The sequence below is a fragment of the Mobula hypostoma genome, chromosome 3 (genome assembly GCF_963921235.1).
Source record: "Mobula hypostoma chromosome 3, sMobHyp1.1, whole genome shotgun sequence".
NCBI lineage: Eukaryota > Metazoa > Chordata > Chondrichthyes > Myliobatiformes > Myliobatidae > Mobula > Mobula hypostoma.
In genome coordinates this window covers 53,921,635-53,941,905 of record NC_086099.1, presented here as the reverse complement: position 1 = coordinate 53,941,905, position 20,271 = coordinate 53,921,635, and the positions used below count along the sequence as shown (strand labels likewise).

The 20,271-nt window shown below is 43.1% G+C and overlaps 1 protein-coding gene across 2 annotated transcripts in view; it reads left to right on the top strand.

The window, feature by feature from the left end:
* The window catches only part of LOC134344005 (palmitoyltransferase ZDHHC2-like), a 91,899-nt gene that overhangs the window by 49,420 nt on the left and 22,208 nt on the right, over nucleotides 1-20,271 (top strand). For both annotated transcript variants that reach the window (XM_063043053.1, XM_063043054.1), the window contains 2 exons: nucleotides 2,973-3,105; nucleotides 15,905-16,031. In XM_063043053.1, coding sequence (XP_062899123.1) covers nucleotides 2,973-3,105; nucleotides 15,905-16,031 — 260 coding nt within the window. The remainder of the gene's footprint in view (nucleotides 1-2,972; nucleotides 3,106-15,904; nucleotides 16,032-20,271) is intronic.

Here is a 20,271-nt window from a genome sequence, read left to right as displayed (position 1 = left end):
ACTACCATCTTGGCCTCTGACTCTCCATAAAGAACATTCCAAGTTTGTCTAACTAATAGCTAATGCAGTCCAATCAAGACAACATCCTGGTGAAACTCTTCAAAGTCTCCCCATCCTCATAGTTAGCCAACCAGAACTCAAATAATAGTCCAAATGGAGTCAAATCAAAGTTTAATAGAGCTGAAACATGACTTTCCAATTTTAATACTCAATGCCCTGACCAGTGAAGACATGCATGCCATGTCTTCCTAACACACTACCTATTTACGTTGCACTTCTTGCACCCCAAGGTTCCAGCAAATATCAATGTACCTAAAAGTCTTGCCTTTTATTGTATTCTTTTCCCTTGCATTTGATCTTTCAAAATGCCCCGCACTTGTCCGGATTAAGGTCTCATCTGCCATTTCTCCACCCATATTTCCAGCTAACCTATATCCTGCTGTATCCTTTGACAACTTGCTCACTATCCACAACTTCACCAAATGTCATTTCACCTGCAAACTTACTAATCACCTACATTATAATTCAAATCATTAAAATATATTACAAGCAACTGAGGCCCTAGCATAGATCCATGAGGAACACCACTGGTCACAGACCTCCAGTCGGAAAAACATCTTTCAACGACTACTGTCTGTCTTCATTGATCAAGCCAATTTTGTATCCAGTTTACCAACTCACCGTGGATTCCACGTGACTTAATCTTCTGGACCTTGTAAAATGCCTTAGTAAAGTCCATATCAGCATTCATAGCCCTACCCTCATCAATCATCTTTGTCACTTCCTCAATTAACTCAATTCTCATTTGTGAGACAACCTCCCTCTAATATCCATGCTTTGATTCGCTAAAGTCAGCTGTCATTCTCTTGGATAAGAGACCCAATTCCTATTGTAGGTCCTTAATGTAAAGTGTAAAAATAGACTTGATTCTAGATTACAGATGCAGTTTGACTGACCGCATTGTTCAAATGTTGATACTAATCCTTCTCTCTCAATAATTCTTCTCAACTGCTGCCCTTTCCTCAGGAGGCTAGGATATCTCCATAAGGCAAATTTTTCTGAAATCATATGGTTAAGTACATGGACAGGAGGGTTGGGAAGGGGGTATGTGCTAAGTGCAGGCAAATGGAACTAACTTAGTGGGAACGATGGTCGACACAAGATAAGTTGGGTGAAGAACTATTTCTGTGACTTTATAAGAAATGCGGCCCATATTGGTCAAGCTGTGAATATAGTAGATATTATTAACAGTTTTAAACCCTCTTTGGTATAAACAGCTCATTGGCTATGTTACTGTGAGTTTTCCTACATTAGACCTAACAGAATGTGAATTTAATGCATACATTCTTCTAGACCAGGGGATCCCATCCATTTTTTATGCCATGGACCCCTACCATTAACCAAGGGTTCCATAGACTCCAGGTTGTGAACCCCTATCTTAGACCAAATTCTATTATATTTGCATACATTTCCTTGACCTGTGTTTCTGAATAGATAGAAAATTCAACACTGGTGGATGTAGCTCATCTGTACCTGGCCCTGTAGCAAGACAACAAAAATAATAATGCCTTAAAAATAATAAAACACTCTCTTCCAAAACAAATTGGCATTAATCAAGAAAAATGATACTGGGACAGATAACAAAACTGTGGCATAATAATTTATGTCTGGAAACTTAGAAATGTAGCACTGGTATTTTTCAGCAACACGTGTCTGTAAATTATTTATTTTTTTTAACATTTGAAATCATTCCTTGATCAAATAGTGCCAATCCAGAAATTTGACCGAGCTTATCTGGTCATGATTCACCTAAACATATCTGGCACAATTTCCGTAACTCACTTCAGATGATACCATTTACCATCCAATGCCTGTTGGGATGCCAGGAAGGTCATCATTCATCAATATTTTGGAGATGTATCAAATTCCACTATAGAATACTGAGGCAATTCTCACATAACATGACAAAAAAAAGCTTCAGAGAAGTTGTTCCATCTTTCTTTGTTATATTTATATTAGCACAGTGACAGTCTTGGGTAAGCCACTGAACCCAATGATGTGGGAAGAGGAAAGTAAAGGAAATGGATGCATTAAGATTCCTTAAAAAGTGAATAATTTCAGTGCTGTATAGTCATTAACTAACTTAACACAACCAACTTACTAATTTCATTAACTGTGGAAAAAAAGAAGTTAAATCAAACTGATTTGTAACTTTTTAAAAGAACATTGGCAATAATATGTTTCACCTTAGAATTGTGGAAAGACAAACATGCTGTAGTCATAGCAGTACATAGTGAGAATTGGGTTTGACCCCGCGAGTTGCAGAGCTTCTGATTTTAGGCTTTTAAAGATGCATTCCCCATTTAAAAGGTGCTAGGAATGGACAGCCTAGGGCTGCTCGAAGATTTACAACATTAGTCATGAACAAGATAATGTTGAGAAATAATCTAATTAAGCTGTCCCATTTTTGAAGGTTATTTGCATGTGATCTATTGATGGAGAAATCAGAATTAGATTGGAAGTTATTCATACATGAAGGGAGGAGGCAGTTTTCAGAAACATGGAAAACCTACAGCACAGTACAGGCCCGTCGGCCCACAATGCTGTGCCAAACATGCACTTTTTCTATGGGGAATAATAAAGGAAATTTGGAACCTTTTCATACTCATCTTAAGAATACATCTACTTGGTTAATTTAAATTTTCAAGAGCTTCAGTAAGTATTTTAAGTGTAGGTAATTTATGCTTATAGATCAAAGGCCAGATGATTGTGGTTGAGGTACAGATAACCATGATACAGTAGAATGGCCAGCTCCTCTTCCTATATTCCTGTGGCCTAGAAAAGATGGGCAAAAGTTAAAACAGATCAGTTTCTGCAATGTATAGTTCCAAAATTACATATAGAAAGTACAAACTTGTTTTCTGTGTTTCCAGCATATTGTTACCTTTTTCTTTCTTTCTCCCCTTCCCCAGAATGGCCTACCAGACACCCAAGCTAAGTTCCACATCATGTTCCTGTTCTTTGCAGCTGCCATGTTCTCCGTCAGCCTGTCCTCTCTGTTTGGCTACCATTGCTGGTTAGTCAGTAAGAACAGGTCTACATTAGGTAAGATGGAATTTCTGTACTAAATATTTGTTGATGTTAAATTTTTAAATAATTAGGTTTGAGCAAGATTGGATAATCTACAACACAGAAAAATAAGAAAATTTCAGTGTTTTTGGTGGTATTTTTGGGCTTAAAATTTAATGGGTTGCAGAAATATTCTGCACAATAACATATATCAGAGGTTTAGGCTGAGTGTGTCAAATCCACAGAGGAGACTGAATACATCAAAACTCCAGTTCCTGACCTGGTGTTTATCTCCTGTTCTCTCCAGCCAGATTGCTAGTTCAACAAGCTCCTGTAGGTATCTGCAATGAAATTAAAACAGGTCAATAAGGATGGGACATCATGAAGACCAGACATTCTCTATGCTACTGCACCTGCAAAATTCAAACAGGTACAGCACAGAGCCCAATAGAACTATCTCTATTCCCGACCTAAGATTGGCCATTATCCCAATATTCAGCCACTGTGAGAATGATAAAGTTTTTTAAAAAAAAGTACTGAATGTGTAGCCCTCCCCCGGTAAGCCTCAGGGTCGCTCAACTGGCTGTCGTCTAGGGGAAATAGCCCTCGGCCCTGCCAAACTGGGTAATTAAGATTGTGTGGATGCTGTGTGATGTACCCCACCCCGCCAAATAACAGACAATGTACCATATACGATTAAATGATTACACTTTATAGATCTTACTGGAACTATGAAATTAATAGAGATAAACTATAAAAGGCGCCAAACTTAACAAAGTTCAATCTCTTCATGCACAAACAGTTGGAGCTCTAGTAACGATCCTCTTTTCACCATTCGATCCCCTCTGGCCACCTCGACCCGCTGCCTGGGACCAACCACGGTGGTCGACCAGATGCCCCACACGAGTCTGTCTTCGTCTCCTCTCCTCGCTGAAGACCCTGGACCTCGGACTCCGACTCGGGGTCCAACCCGTCAGCCAGCTCACAGCATCGTGTCCACCCTCCCTCTCCCCTTCGTGCCTTCTGCCCCAAAACTCGCGCATCACAATAGCTTACAGACATACAAAACAGAATAACATCTATCCCAATTGGTTAGCAACTGAATACAACTCCCTCTATAACCCAAACAAGCTGCTAGTGAGAGAACTTTCTCAGCAGTTAACATAACAAAGAAGCCATTTTGATTAGCCTACGCAGTAACATAAAAGAAGAAACCTCTTACACTCGCCCCCCACCAAATAAAGTCATGTCCTCATGACTTCTAAATAACTCACCCACCAGTCCTGCAGACACAAAAACCCAATCAAAGTACACACAGTGACATTGCTCCCCAAACAGTGTACTTTGCGTCTGGTCCTACGGGCGCTACATAGGCTAACCTATCTGGGAGTTTCCTAATCCTCCAAGACCTCCGTACCCCCTCATCTAAACCCTTAAGGCTCGGACACTACTGGGGATACCTCGGGTCTGCTTGCCGACTCCTCTCTCAATCTCTCACTCATGCTCCCACTGCAACTCGGAGCCCCCTGTCCCGTGTCCAGGGCCCTGCTTCTTTTCCTTCAGGGTCCTACAGTAACCCAGGCTGCCCACAGCTAGCCCTCCCCACTACACCTGACTCAGTGGGGGAAGGGCCAAAACTCTCTTCCTCAATCAAGGGGAAGTTAGCGAAAGGCAGCATGTACCACACATCTAGCACATCATCCTTCGAATCCGTATTCTTCCTCATTCCCTCGACTGGCAGCTGCTGTTTGATTTTCTTCAAACTGAAACACTTAGCCTGGGCAGCCTCTTCAGCCTCCTGCATTCGAGACGTCAGCTTCTCCTCTGACTCCGCCAACTCTTGCCCCAGTCTCAGCAGTTCTGACTCACGCTTCATGTCCATTTACATCTGGGACGCAATTACACCACCAGCTTTTTCCAATCTGTTCTGGATTAATGTCTTGTGTTTCTGCTGATCCCTTCGAAGGTTGGTCATGGTTTTGTCTCTCTGGATTAAGTATCAGTACATGACCGCAGTTTCAGATCAGAATTCCGTTTCTCCATCTCCACTTTGACGAGCGAGAACTCCAAATCTTCAGTGGTTGTCCTGGGCTCCAGCACTCGCCTCACATCATCATCCCCCAAGGCGAATCCAAACCCTAGGCCATCATCCACATACGCCAAAACTACAAACACCTCCACATCCCCCAAGGTCTTCCTCATGCCCTGCGGAAAGGTTGCAGAGGCTTTGGATATGCCCTGTGGCATCTTATCGGACCGGAAGAATCCTAGGGAACCGGTAACGGCCGTCTTCTCCTCATCAGCCTCACTCATCGGTATCTGGCAACATCCACTCCTCAGATCCAGCACATTAAACCACATCGCACCATACAAACAGACCATAGCGTCTTGGGCCCTCAGGGCCGTATTCTGGTCAATGACAGTGCGCCTGTTCAGAGTCCTATAATCCACACACACGCTACCCACGTCTTGCACGGCTACAGGGTCCAGTCGCCGTGACCTCTCTCTCACCAAGGTGTCTTCAGCGGTCAACTCCCCTCCCTTTGTGGTATTTCGGAGCGTCTACTAAGAGGGTCTCACCCTCAGATACTTCCCCCAGGCCGTACCACAATCGGGTCTCGGTTAAATTCATTACCGGCCCAAGGCTACTACATATGTCCTCAGAAGCAGCTCGAAACGCTGAGTGCCCAGACAATGCCCCCACGAATTCCAGGGTCACTAACCAATCATCGTATTCTGGATATAATTACTGGCACTGGTACCCCAAATCTCCAATGCCCTTAATGTTGTCAAGGGTAAATGCTTCAGACACCGGTCGTAAAACGAACTGTACAACAACTTGACCTGTGCCCCGGTGTCGAGGATGGCTTTAGCATAGCTTCTATCTATCCGTAACGACACACTGGGGTGTGGTCCCTCTAAGCCTTCAGGAATAGGGTCTTTTCCTTTCAGAAGTTCCTTGGTACATTGCTGGAAACGTGCTCCCCCAGCGATCCCAAGCCGTTCCCCCACTGGACCTCCACTAAGTTTCCCAACACCTCTCTGATCAGCTGAACAAGTGAGGGAGGGGCTGATCCCCTGAAATGATCCCTCTGGCACTGCAAGCAATTTAGCTGCCCTCCTAGCCAGAGAAGACGCACTGAAAACTTTCCCCCCCTTCCAAAAAACTGGCAGCTGTCACTACGGTGTGATTGAACCTGACACCGTCAACGGCCCGCCTACTCAAACTTTCAACCAATCCCTGTCGCTCTCCCTCAACCGAGCATTGCCACCCATCTAACAACTGAGAAATCCGCTCCGCCCATGTCTCGCATGCCTCCGCCCCTTTAGGGGTGGACAATATCCCAAAAGACAGGCGGAGCCTGCCATAGCTGGAACATTTATTTGCAGACACTACCTCCAAATCAGACCACTCATTCCTCTCTCTCCTAACAGTATGGATAGCCCCTAGTCCCACCACCAACTCGTCAGCGCTAGTCTGAACTCGAACAAAGACCTCACCCAACACGCATGCAGTAATAACCAGCAAGTAACCCCCAGAGACACAAATTACTAACCGCAATCCCACAGAGACACAGCAGCACCGATTTAAACAGCACGCAGCACACCACTGAATCAAATCCCGGATGAGCCCCCAAATGTAGCCCCCGGTAAGCCTCAGGGTCGCTCAACTCGCTGTCGTCTAGGGGAAACAGCCCTCGGCCCCGCCAAACTGGGTAATTAAGTTTGTGTGGATGCTGTGTGATGTACCCCACCCCGCCAAATAATAAACAATACACCATATACGATTAAATGAATTACAATTTATAGATATTACTGGAACTATATAATTAATAGAGATAAAATATAAAAGGAAAATAAAAGGCGCCAAACTTATCAAAGTTCAATCTCTTCGTGCACAAACAGTTGGAGCTCTAGTAACGGCCTACTTTTCACCATTCGATCCCCTCTGACCACCTCACCCGCCGCCTGGGACCAACCACAGTGGTTGACCAGACGCTCCACACAAGTCTGTCTTCGTCTCCTCTCCTCGCCGAAGACCCTGGACCTCGGGGTCTGACCCATCGGCCAGCTCACAGCATCGCGTCCACTCTCTCTCTCCCTATCGCGCCTTCTGCCCCAAAACTCGCGCATTCCCATAGCTTACAGACACACAGAAAGGAATAACATCTATCCCAACTGGTTAGCAACTGAATACACCCCCTCTATAACCCAAACAAGCTGCTAGTGAGAGAACTTTCTCAGCAGTTAACATAACAAAGAAGCCATTTTGATTAGCCTACACAGTAACATGAAAGAAGAAACCCCTTACATAAGAAAATGTGAGATGGTACATGTACCTGGGCAGGTGCAATTCAGGCAGTCCTGGTAGATGTCTTCTGCATCCTCTCCAAAGCCTTGAAATCCTTTCTGTAATGGGGAATGCTTTCCATAATGGGGTGACCAGAACTGAATGGAATACTCCAGATGCGGTCTAATAAATAGTCAACTAAGACAGGCAAACATACCATATAGCACCTTCACCATGCTATCAACTGGTACAAAGCCATTTGGCTAAATTAAACTCCATCTGCTACTTTCCACTCTTTGTCTGAAACTGATCTATATCCCACTTTATTCTTTGCCGGTCAGTCATCTGTGTTATCCACAACACCACCTATCTTCATATCATCCTCAAACTTACTAACCTACCTATCTACATTTTCATCCAGGTCATTTATATCACAAACAGCAGAGGTCCCAGTACTGATCCCTGCGGAACACCACTAGTTAAGACGCACTTGGTCTTCCGGCAAGAATAAATCCCTTCACCTACCACCCTTTGTCTGCTGTGGACAAGCCATTTCTAAATCCAAATGGCCAAATCATCATTGACCGAATACATCTTAATAATCTTCTGGATGATCCTCCTATGAGGGACCTTGTCAAACACCTGACTAAAATCCATGTAGACAACATCTACAGCTCTACATTCATCAGTCACCCTCATCACCTTGTTAAAAAACTTAGTCAAGTTAGTAAACATGACGTGCCCAGCACAAAGCTATGCTAGCTCTCCTTAATTAGACCATGGTTTTCCAAATGCTCATAAATCTTATCTCTAAAAATTTCATCCAGTAACTTCCTCACTGACGTGAGACTCACTGGTCTGTAGTTTCCAGAATTATCCCTGGTTCTTCTCTTGAACGATGGAAAAGTATTAGCTACTTGCCAGTCCTCTGGTACCTCGCCTGTGGCTAGAGAGGACATGAGGATGGTGGTTAAGGCCCCAGCAATCTCTTCACTTGCCTCTTATAACCTAGGGTATATCCCATCAGACCCTGGGGACTTATTCACCTTTAAAGCTCTTTAAGAGATCCAACACAACTTCCTCCTTTACATTGAAATGCCCTAGCATATTAGGACTCTTGACGCTGATCTGCCTATCTTCCACTTCCTTCTACCTGATAAATGCATATGTAGAGTACTCAACCACATCCAAGCAAATCTTCCCCCCCCCCCCGCCCCGCCTTTAGCCTTAAGTGGTCCCACTCTTTCCCTAGTTATCCTCTTGCTGCTGATGTATGTATAGAATACCTTTGGACTGTCTTAAGTCCTATTTGCCAAGGACTTTTCAAGCCCCCTCCTGGCTTTCCTAATTCCCTCCTCGAGTTCTTTTCTGACTTGTTTATAATCCCCAGGGCTCTGTTTGATCCTAGCTTCCTAAGTTTTACATGCTTTTCCCTTCTCTTCTTGACTAAATTCATCACCTCCCTCAACATCCAGGTTCTCTTATCTTGCCTTCCTTGTCCTTCCTTCTGAGTAGAATTTACCTGTCCTGTACTCTGTGCAATTGGTCTTTAAACACCTTCCACATGTTGAATGTGGACTTGCCCAAAAACAGCAGTTCCAAATTAAATCTCTCTAGTTCTACCCTAATACTCCTGTCATTTGCCCTGGTTCAGTTTAATACTCTCTCGCTAGGTCCATCCATACTTATCTATAGCTGTCCTGAAAGTTAAGCATATGTGGTCACTGTTCCCTAACTGCTCACCCACTGAAAGGTCGGACACCTGGCCAGGTTCATCACCCAACACCGGACTCAGTACAACCCCTCCTCTTGTTGAACTCTCTATGTATTGATTTAAGAAAGCCTCTTGGATGCACTTAGCAAATTCTGCCCCATCTAAACCACTTGCACTAAGAAGGTCCCAGTTTATATAAGGGAAGTTGAAGCCCCACACATCAACAACCCTGTTGTTTTTATACCTTTTCTTAATTTGTCTGCATATCTGTGCATCAGTGTATCAGTGTCCCAGTGGCTACTGGGGCTGAGGTCTGTAGTACAATACCATCAGACTGATTACACCCTTATAATTTTGGAGTTCTACCCATATAGACTCAGTGGACGAGCCTTCCATTCTGTCCCCTCTGAGTGCAGTAGCGATATTGTCCCTGATTAGTAATGCAACTCTCCCTTCCCCCTTTACCTCCCTCTCAATTTTTCCTAAAACATGAAAAACCCTGAGACGTTAAGCACCCATTCCTGTCCATCTCTCAACAAAGTCTCTGTAATGGCCACAACATCACAGTTCCATGTACTGATCCATGCTCCAACTTCATCACATTTACCCATAATGCTCCTAGCATTAAAATACACTATTCATCCTATGGTATCTATTACTTTGCTCCTGTCTGATTTTACTGGCCCTGGCATCTTCCATCCTCTGCGTCCCTCCACTTTGTAACCTGTTGCTCTGGTTCCCATCCTCTGCTAAACTAGTTTAAACTCTCCTGAGTAGCACTAGCGAACCTTCCGGCTAGGATATTGGTTCCCTTCCAGTTTAGGTGCAACTTGTCCATCTTGTACAGGTTACCCCTGCCCCAGAGGACGTTCCAATGATCCAAGAACCTGAAACCCTGATCCCTGAACCAATTCCTCACCATTCATTCATCTGTACCATCAGCCTATTCCTGCCCTGACTAGCATGTGACATGGAGAGAAATCCAGAGATTACTACTTTGGAGGCCCTGCTCTTCAGCTTCTTTCCCAGCTTCTATACTCTGCGCAGGACCTGTTCTACCTTTCTACATATGTCATTAGTGCCAGTGTGCACCATGACCTCGGGCTGCTCAGCCTGTCCCTTGACAGTATCTGCAGCCGCTCTGAGATGTCCTGGACCCTAGCACCTGGGCGGCACCATCATCCTGCTATTTCTTTCTCGGCCACTGAATTTGCTGTCTGTCCCCCTAACCACTGAGTCTCCTATCACTACTACTCTGCCTGACGTTACCCTTCCCTGTTGAGCCTCAGAGCTGGACACAGTGCCACTGGCTTTGCTGTGGTGCTATGCCCTAATAGGTCAACCCCGCCCCCACCCACAACAGTATCCAAGGGATACTTGTTGCTCTGTGGAATGGCCACAGGGGAACCCAGCACTGACTGCTTACTCCCCATACTTCTGGTGGTCACCCATCTACTATCTGAAACCTGCACTCAGGGTGTGACCACCTCAGTAAGAGCTACCATATCATAATGAATCTAACTTTTTACCCTTGTGCAATCCTTAGCTGAACTTTCAGCACATGCCTCCTACTTACCTGGAAAGATCTCCTTCCATCTTGGTGAAGTTGGCTGATTTGACCCAGTAATGTAGACCTATTAGATGAAAATAAAAAGAGAAACAATATGTTTTTTCAGCACTATCTGATGTACACCTTTAGGACAACCATTTGTAAAAAGCATATGCTGTCATCCATACCCTTGTCATGTCAAAATCGGATGGATTTTTTTTTTGGGGTTGATTTAAATTTTCCACCCTCAATGAATTTCAATTCATCTGAAACATTGTTGCCTACATCCTGTTGCACATTCCTACTCTCACTGTTCTTACCGATATTTCCTCTTCTTTGAATGTAGATGTATTTGTGATTTAAATCCTTTCTTATCTCATCAATCATTAACTACTTTAATTTTCTCCAACTTTAAAATTAATCTTCAGACTCCCTTTTCCTCTGTCTCTAATCTCTTGCACTTCTGCCTTTACTTGGCGAGTTACATTAATGAAATTTTCCCTCTTTTTCCCTTCTTAAAATCCCTTTGATCAGGTTTCCAATCTTTCACATAATACATTCCTGGGTACAATGTCTAATTTTTGATTGCCCTTCTAAAACGTGTTGGACATTAAGGGTGCTCTATAAGTGCTAGCTTTTGTTATGTGAAAAATAAGAAATATTCTCATCTTTTGATATTAGTGTTATTTTTTTAGTGTATTTCAACAATACTGATCACACTGGTGTAGCATCTTCAATGGTTCCAGCATTTACATATTTCCCAACTTCCAAATTCTATTTCTTTTCCTGTTACTTTTAAACTGTCAGTGAATAAAAGGTTCTGGACTAAATACATCTTTTCACATTTGAAATGCGAGTGTATCTTTTTTGTCACATTGAAACAGAACTTCCTCTGGCCGCTCCATATAACGTTGCATTCTGATGGAACACCCAAATCTAAGACAACTAGATAGTGTTAATTGTGATGAATAATTAATGAAAAACGCTTCATTTATTGACCTTGGCCAGAGTTGGCAGAGTTATTCTGTCAATTGAAAATAGACCTTGTGGCAATAATTGCATTTTGCTATGAAGCATCAGTTGTCGATGACACCTCACAGGCTAGTTAATGATCATGTTGCATATATTTCATTCCTGAAGCATTTGAGTAAAATAGGAATAGTACGATGTGCAAGTGATCCATGTTCAAAGTATGCCCACAGAATACAAAAATACTTGTGTGTTTTGATGCGCAGAGGAGAACAAAAGATCTGCTATTTTCTAACTCAAGGAAAAAAATGCAATGCCTTTGATTTTAATCTGTGGAGTGATTGTAGCCAAAGTAGTATGCTGTATGAGGCAACAGTAACATAGTGTGTCATAACATTGCAGTTCAATTACAGAGACCTAGATTATTGATCTGGAGACACCAGTACAAACCTTAGCATGGCAACTGGCAATTTAAAATTAAGTAATTGAATAAATCTGAAATTAAAAGCATAGTATCAGTAATCAGATTGCTTTAAAAGCTCTGGTTCCCAAATACTAGAGAAAGGCATCTGCCAACCTCACTTAAAATAGTAGCAGAAAATGCAAGAAGCACCAGTCAACAGTCATGGAAGGAGAAATTGTAGTTAATATTTCTTGTCCAATACCTTTCATCGTCCTCTCCAGGTCTGATCCAGGCCCACAGTACCGTGGCTTTAATCAGAGGGTGGTTATGAAATAGCCGAAAGAGCTGGTCATTGCAGGCTCAGATAAGGGCTGATGCAACCACCAACAATTATGATTTGGTGACGACCTTTTAATACCCTGGAGTTCCCTCCTCATCCCTTCCCCTTTGCTTTACCTGAGATGCCCAAACCCATTTAAAATCTACCTTGCCACCTGTGCATTCATTTTTCTTTAATTCTTCTTCAACAGCTACTCAGGTTTGACATGGGACTATAACATTAAAACACTGAACAAAGTAAAATTGTGTCTGATCTTACAAAGATTGGAGGACTAGATAATAAACTCTGTACTACTTTACACATCATTGATGACTGTAGTGATTAATTAAAATTTTGCCACACACCAGTAAGAGTAAGATGAGAATGATATGGCAGATGATTGTGTAGCTGAAGAATGGCACAGGGGACAAGGTTTCAGATTTGTGGATATTGGGATCTCTTCTGGGGAAGATGTGACCTGTACAAAAGGGATGGGTTACACCTGATTTTGACGGGACCACTATCCTTGCGGGCTGGTTTGCTAGAGCTATTGGGAAGGGTTAAAACTTGGTTGGTAGGGGAATTGTAACCAGAGTGATAGGTCAGAGGATGAAGCATTTGGTGTAAAGTAGGTACAAGGTGTAGAGATACTGTGGGGAAGGAGGATATGCAGTGAATACAGCATAAATACAGTCAGCTGGATGGATTGAAACATGTCTAATTTAATTCAAGAATTATCAGGAACTAGGGGGATGAACTTGGAGCACTAATCAATACATGAATCTACGGCGTTGTGGCTATTACAGAGACTTGGCTGTCACGAGAGCAAGAATTATTGTTGGATTTAGATGTTTCAGAAGGAAGGTAACAGAGGTGGAGGCGTGGCATTGCTAATCAAGGATTGTACCATAGCTGTCAAAGGGAGGATGTCGTGGAGGGATCATCCACTGAGTCAGTGTGGGTAGAAGTCAGAAACAGGAAGGAAGCAGTCTTTCTATTGGGAGTATTCTATATAACCCCCATAGCATCAGAAACATTGAGGAACAGACCAAGTGGCAGATTTTGGAATGATGTAAAACTAACAGAATTGTTATAGTGACCTCAACTTCCCTAATATTGATTGGTACTTCAATAGTGCAAGAGATTTAAATGGGGAAAAGTTGGTTAGGTGTGTCCAGGAAGGATTCCTGACACAATATTTAGACAGGGCGACTAGAGGAGAGGCCATACTGGATCCAGTACTAGGGAATAAACTTGATCAGCTGATAGATCCCTGAGTGGGCGAGCATTTTGGAGACAATGACCACAACTAGCCGACCTTTACTATAGTTTCGCACAGGGATAGGTGCAGAAGGTATTGAGAAGTATTTAATTGGAGGAGATTGTATTATGATGCTATGAGGCAGGAAGTTGGGAGCATAAATTGGGAACAATTGTACTCTGGAAATGCACAATGGAAATTTGGAAGTTGTTAAGGAAGTACTTGTATGGAGTTCTGGATAGGTTTGTCCCATTGAGGCAGGGAAAGGATGGTAGGATTAATGGAAACATGGTTGACAGAAGATGCAGAACACCTAGTCAAGAGGAAGGAGGAAGCATACTTAAGGTTTAGGAAGCAAGGATCAGACAGGATTCCAGAGAGTTATAAGGTAACTAGGGAGGAGCTTAAGAAGGAACTTAAGAGAGCTAGAAGGGGGCATGAGAAGTCAGATTAAGGAAAGCCCCAAGACGTTCTACATGTACTTGAAGAACAGGAGGATGACTAGAGTGAGGGTAGGACAATCAGGGATAAGAGAGGAAATGTGCCTGGCGTCAGAGGAGGTAGGGGAGATCCTTAATGAATACTTTGCTTCACTATTCACCAGTGAGAGGGATCTTGATAAATGTGAAGACAGGGTAATATGCTGGAACTTTGAGAGAGGGATATACCTCAGGTTACTTTGGGAACTGAGGGAAAAGATTGCTGCACCTTTGGCAATGATTTCTGCATCCTCACTGGCCACAGGAGTAATGCCAGAAGATTGGAGAGTGGCAAATGTTATTCCTTTGTTCAAGGAAGGTAACGGATAATACTGGGAATTGTAGACCAGTGAGTCTTGCATCAGTAATGAACAAACTATTGCAGAGGATTCTTAGGGACGGAATTTACAAGCGTTTGAAGAAGAATAGTCTGATTTTGTCAGCATGGTTTTCTGAGGAGCAGGCTATGCCTCACACACCTGATTGAATTTTTTGAGGAAGTGACAAAAATAGATGAAGTTAGAACAGTGGATGTGGTGTATATGGATTTTAGTAAGAGGTTCATCAATGTTCCCTATGGTAGGCTCATTCAGAAAGTCAGGTGGCACGGAGTCCAGTGAATCGTGGCTACACGGATTCAGAATGGGTTTGTGTATTAAAAGCAGAGTATGGTAGCGGATAGAGTATATTCTACATGGAGTCAAATGATAAGTGGTGTCCCACAGTGATTTATTCTAAGAGCACTGCTCTGTGATTTTTATAAATGACTTGGGTTAAGAAGTGAAAGGATGGGTTAGTGTGCTTGCAGATAACACAAGGGTTTCTGGTGTTGTGGAAAGTGTATAAGGTTGTTGTAGGTAATATTGGGGCATTGGTAAGCTGCAGAGCTCGACTGAAAAGTGGCAAATGGAATTTAATTCAGTAACCCATGAAGGTATACCTTTGAATGTCAAACTGAAGGTAGAGTATAGGGTGCATGGCAGGTTTCCTATCAGTGTGGCGGAACAGAAGGATCTTCAGGTCCACTTTTATAGATCCTTCAAAACTACCACACAATAGTTGAAAGGGTAGTTAAGAGGTTGTATGGTGTTTTGGTCTTCAGTCAGGGCATTGAGTTCAACAACCACGAGGTAGTGTTGCAGCTCTATAAAATTCTGGTTAGACCACACTTGGAATATTGTGTTCATTTCTTGTGTCATCATAGGAAGGATGAGACAGCTTTAGTGAGAGAGTGCAGAGGAGATTTACTAGTACACTGCCCAGATTAGAGAGCAGGAATTGTGAGGATGAGTTGAGTGAGCTAGGGCTTTTCTCTTTGGAGCGAAGGAGGATGAGAAGTGACTTGATAGAAGTATGTAAGATGATGACGCATAGAGTGGACAGTCATCTCCTTTTTCCAAGTGCATAAATGGCTAATATGAGGGGGCATGACTTTAAAGTGATAGGAGCAATGTATAGGGATGATGTTAAAGGTAGGTTTTTTTTTACAGAGACTGGCGGGTGCATGGAACATGCTACCAGGGGTGGTGGTAGAGGCAGATACAGTAGGGAGATTTAAGAGTCTCTTAGGCACATAGATGAAATAAATATGGAGGGCTATCTGAGAAGGAAGTGTTAGATTAATTTTGAAGGAGGTTAAAAAATTAGCACAACATCGTGGCCTGAAGGGCTGTACTGTGCTGTATTGTCCTTTGTAAGATGGATAATATACCCTTTCCTAACTACATTTCATTCATGATTTTCTTCAGCTTATTGACTCATACTGCAGTTAAATATTTAGATGTAAATTTGCAAATATTCAGGTGAGAGTTTCAAGTAATAAAGTTAAAATAATGGCTTATTTGTTTCAGAGGCATTCAGAGCACCTGTATTCCGACATGGACCAGACAAGAATGGGTTTAGCTTAGGCTGCAGCAAGAATATGAAGCAGGTATTTGGAGATGAGAAGAGGTACTGGTTGCTGCCTGTCTTTACAAGGTAACTACTCATTATCCTGACTTCTCAAATCCTCAATACAATCTTGATTCTATAAAATTGAGTCTAGAATACTATGCCAATAGCACTGGTATTTGTTTACTATTGTCATGTGTACAGGGATACAGTGAAAAGCTTATCTTGCATACTATTTATACAGATCAAATCGTTACACAGTGCACTGAGCAAGAATAAGGTTAGATTAGATTAGATTATGAGGACACACAGTCCTCTTTTTATTGTCATTTAGTAATGCATGCATTAAGAAATGATACAATGTTTTTCCAGAATGATATCACGAAAACACATGACAAACCAACGTAAAAACTAACAAAAACCACACAATTATAACATATAGTTACAACAGTGCAAAGCAATACCGTAATTTGATAAGAACAGACCATGGCACGGTAAAGTCTCAAAGTCTCTCGAAAGTCCCATCATCTCACGCAGACGGTAAACCTCCAGCGCCAACTTGCTGATGCAGCATCCTGGAAGCATCTGACTCCGAGTCCGTCCAAAAGCTCCGAGCCTCCGACCACCTCTCCAACACCAAGCACCATCTCTGCCGAGTGTTCCAACCCCGGCCCTGGCAATAAGCAATAGGCAAAGCCAAGGATTTGGGGCCTTCGTCTCTGGAGATTCTTGATCACACAGTAGCAAGCAGCAGTGAAGGAGGCATTTCAGAAGTTTCTCCATGTGTTCCTCCGTACTCTCACGGCTCTCTCCATCAAATCCGGATTGTGCACGCCCCCCCCCCCCAGTTACACATAGGATATTCATTCGGAACAGCTGCACGTGCCACCGTCATCTTCTCCTCCCTCCTCCTAAGGTAAAACAATAACAACATAGAATAAAGTATAAAAGCTACCAATAAAAGAAGAGTGCAGGTTAAAGATTAATGAGGTAGATTGTGAGGCCAGGAAACCATCATATTGTAGAAAAGGTCTATTCAGGTGTCTGATGGGAGTGGAATAGAAGCTGTTCTTGTGCCAGATGGTATGTGCTTTCAAGCTTTTTTATCTTCTGCCCAATGGAACAGAGAAGAGAGAATGTCTGTAGTGGGTGGAGTCTTTTTTTGTGCTGGCTGCTTTACTGGAGCAGTGAGAAGTATAGACAGAGTCCATAGTGGGGTGGGTAGTTCTTGTATTGTGTCCACAACTCCCTGCAGTTTCTTGTGGTCATGTGCAGAGCAGCCGCCATACCAAGCTGTTATGTATCCAGGCAAGATGCTTTCTGTGGTGCATCAATAAAAATTGGAAGAATAACGGGGACATGCTGAATTTTTTTTAGATCCGAAGGAAGGAGAGGTGTTGGTGAGCTCTCTTGGCCTTGTGGTTGAATCAGGCTAGGCTGTTGGTGATGTTCACACCTAGGAACTTGAAACTCTCAGCTCTCTCCACCTCAACACTGTTGATGTAGACAGGAGAATTTGCATCGCCTACTTTTCTGAAGTCCCTGACCTGCTCTTGTTTTTTGTCATGACACCATGTCACTAAGCTCTCTATCTCCTTCCTTATTGTTAGTAATGCAGCGCACTACAGTGTTCTCACCTGCAAACCTGTATACCAGAATCTGGCCATAGGTCATGAGCGTATGGGGAGTAGAGTAGGGGGCTGAGGATGCAATCTTGTGGAACACTAGATTTTAGAATAATTATGGCGGAGGTGTTGCTGCCTATCCTTACTGATTGCAGCCATGGTCAGGAAGTCAAGGATCCAGTTGCATATAGAGGCATTAACTGCCAGGGTCTGACGTATGTGACTTTATTGTCCAGATGCTCCAGATATGAGTGTAGGGCCAGGGTGGTGGCACCAGCTGTAGCCCTGTTGCAGAGTAAGCAAATTGTAGTAGGTTGAACTTGTCTGGAAAGATGGAGTTGAATCATGCCATGACTCACCTCTTGAAGCACTTCATGATAGTAGATGTTAGAGCACCGGACAGTTGTTATTAAGGCACATTTTATTGTTATTTTTGGGTACTGGGATGATAGTGGTCTTCTCAAAGCTGGAGGGAACCACAGCTTGATGCAGTAAAACTCAATGTATCTTAGTTTTTCCTAAGAAGCTGAAAATGTCTTTGCACCTATTAATTGATTTGGTTTTGGTTCAGTATTTACTATATGCTTCCATTAAACAATGACACAGATGATAGGCAAACATGACCCTGTATTGGAAAAACTGAACGAAGGATGCATTGAAGTAAAAGGATTGTAAAAGAAGTTTTTAATTATGCTGTTGATAAATTAAGAGCAAGGGATGTTTGAGGAGAATTCCACAGAGTAGTAGGGAAGGCAGCTGACAGCAGTACTTAAAACTTGGAGAAGGGTTATGTAAGATCACAGAGACTAAAGGCTGAAGTTGCATGATTATAATGGGTTTGCACAGAACTGATAATAATGATTAGAAACACAAAGAGATTCTGCAGAAACCTGATTATGATTTTGGTCCTGACGAAGGATCTCTGTCTGAAACATCAGCTGTTTATTTCCCTTCATAGGTGCTCCCTGACTCACTGAGTTCCTCCAGCATTTTGTATGCTGATCATAAGCTTTGTTTAATGGAAAACAAAGAGCTGATGCAAGCTGGTGAGAATAGGAATACTGGGTAATTGAATTTGTTGCAGTAATTTGTCACATTGCGTTGTATTTGAACCAGCTGATATTTGTAGAAGGGTGTAGACACCTGAGAGACCGCTTTGTATTTCTGCATTTGGAAATGGCTTAGTCCTGAAGGTGGGCACAAATTTAATGTCTCTGAGCTCCCTTGAAATGTCTTTTTCCCAAATGTGGGAGATGGGGTCATTGCCTTAGCCCTGCACTACCAGCACCACCCAGAGAACTGCTTCCTGAATTGCGGTGTAGATTCCCTTCATCTATAGACAGAATGGACATGATTTCATCTTGTGTCACAGATCAAGCAAGTGGAGGATGCTGTGGGAAGATGTGAAACTGTCAGTTTTTATAGGAAAAATAACACATCTGATCTAAATAATACACATCGGATTCACTGTTTTCAAGGTAAGTCTCATTTAAGGAAGGGTTTTAAATGAGCAGATTGTCTGAGAAAACCTCAAACAGGCTTGGCTTGTGTCAACTGAGGTTTAGAATATAGGTTCTGGATTTGATTGCATCTGAGTGGTCTTTTGACTGGTTGAATGGGAGGAGAATCCAAAACCAGGGGTCACTGTTTAAGAATAAGTGGTCACCCATTTAAGGCAGAAATTAGGCTGTTTTGTTCATTTGTTGTATTGAGTCTTTGCAACTCTCAAAGTGCAGTGGAAGCAGAGTCTCTGAATGCTTTAAAGGTACAGGTGGTGGCGGCGGCGGTATCATCCATTAATCTCGCGAGACCATGGATCTGCACCTGGAAGTTTTCAGGGCGCAGGCCTGGGCAAGGTTGTATGGAAGACTGGCAGTTGCCCATGCAGCAAGTCTCCCCTCTCCACGACACCGATGTTGTTCAAGGGAAGGGCAAGGGCCGATACAGCTTGGCACCAGTGTCGTCACAGGAGTTGCTGGAACGAGGTTGAAGACAACGTCGGACTGCCTCAGGGACTCCAGCTCCGGATTTGTCCTCAGGGTTTACTCCCGAAGCCTTTCCCATGAGTGGGTATGGCCACAAGGCAGCAGAGGTTTGAAATCAGAGTTTTCCCTCTCTGAGATGGACTGCCTTCCCAGGCTGACGAGCTCCATCTACCCGAAGCACTGGTTTTAAGGCGCCAGGAGCCGCCTTTGCCCCTTCTCCTGTCAGTGAAAACAGTTCCACCAGGCTTAGGGGCTAAGTCACACGAGAAGGCCAGGAGTTGGACTTGGTTGTCAGAGGCTATTTGAGGCGCGTGCCGTGAGGACCACTTTTAGATAGTGGGAGCTTGTCCCCACTACCACTCCTCGGCTTGACAACCTTGGAACCAAAGGTACAGGTGCATGGGCTCTTATTAAGCAACTGGTTGAAAGTTTCCCGTGGATAGACGGGAATTGGGGAATTAAGGTCAGATCAGCTGCTGTGCATTTATTAAGTGGCAGAACACATTTCGGGAGCTGGGTGACTAGCTGCTGCTCCTAATTTGTATGTTTATGTATTTGTACGTTCAAGAGAAATGCAGGGTGCAGAATCAACATGGCTCTTTGAAATTTCATCAAAACCTTAGACTCCCACACTGGAGGTGAACTTCCAAGCATTCTTCTCAAATTTGCCTGCACAAAGAAATCTTGTGTGTGTGATATGACCAAAGCCCAAACTCT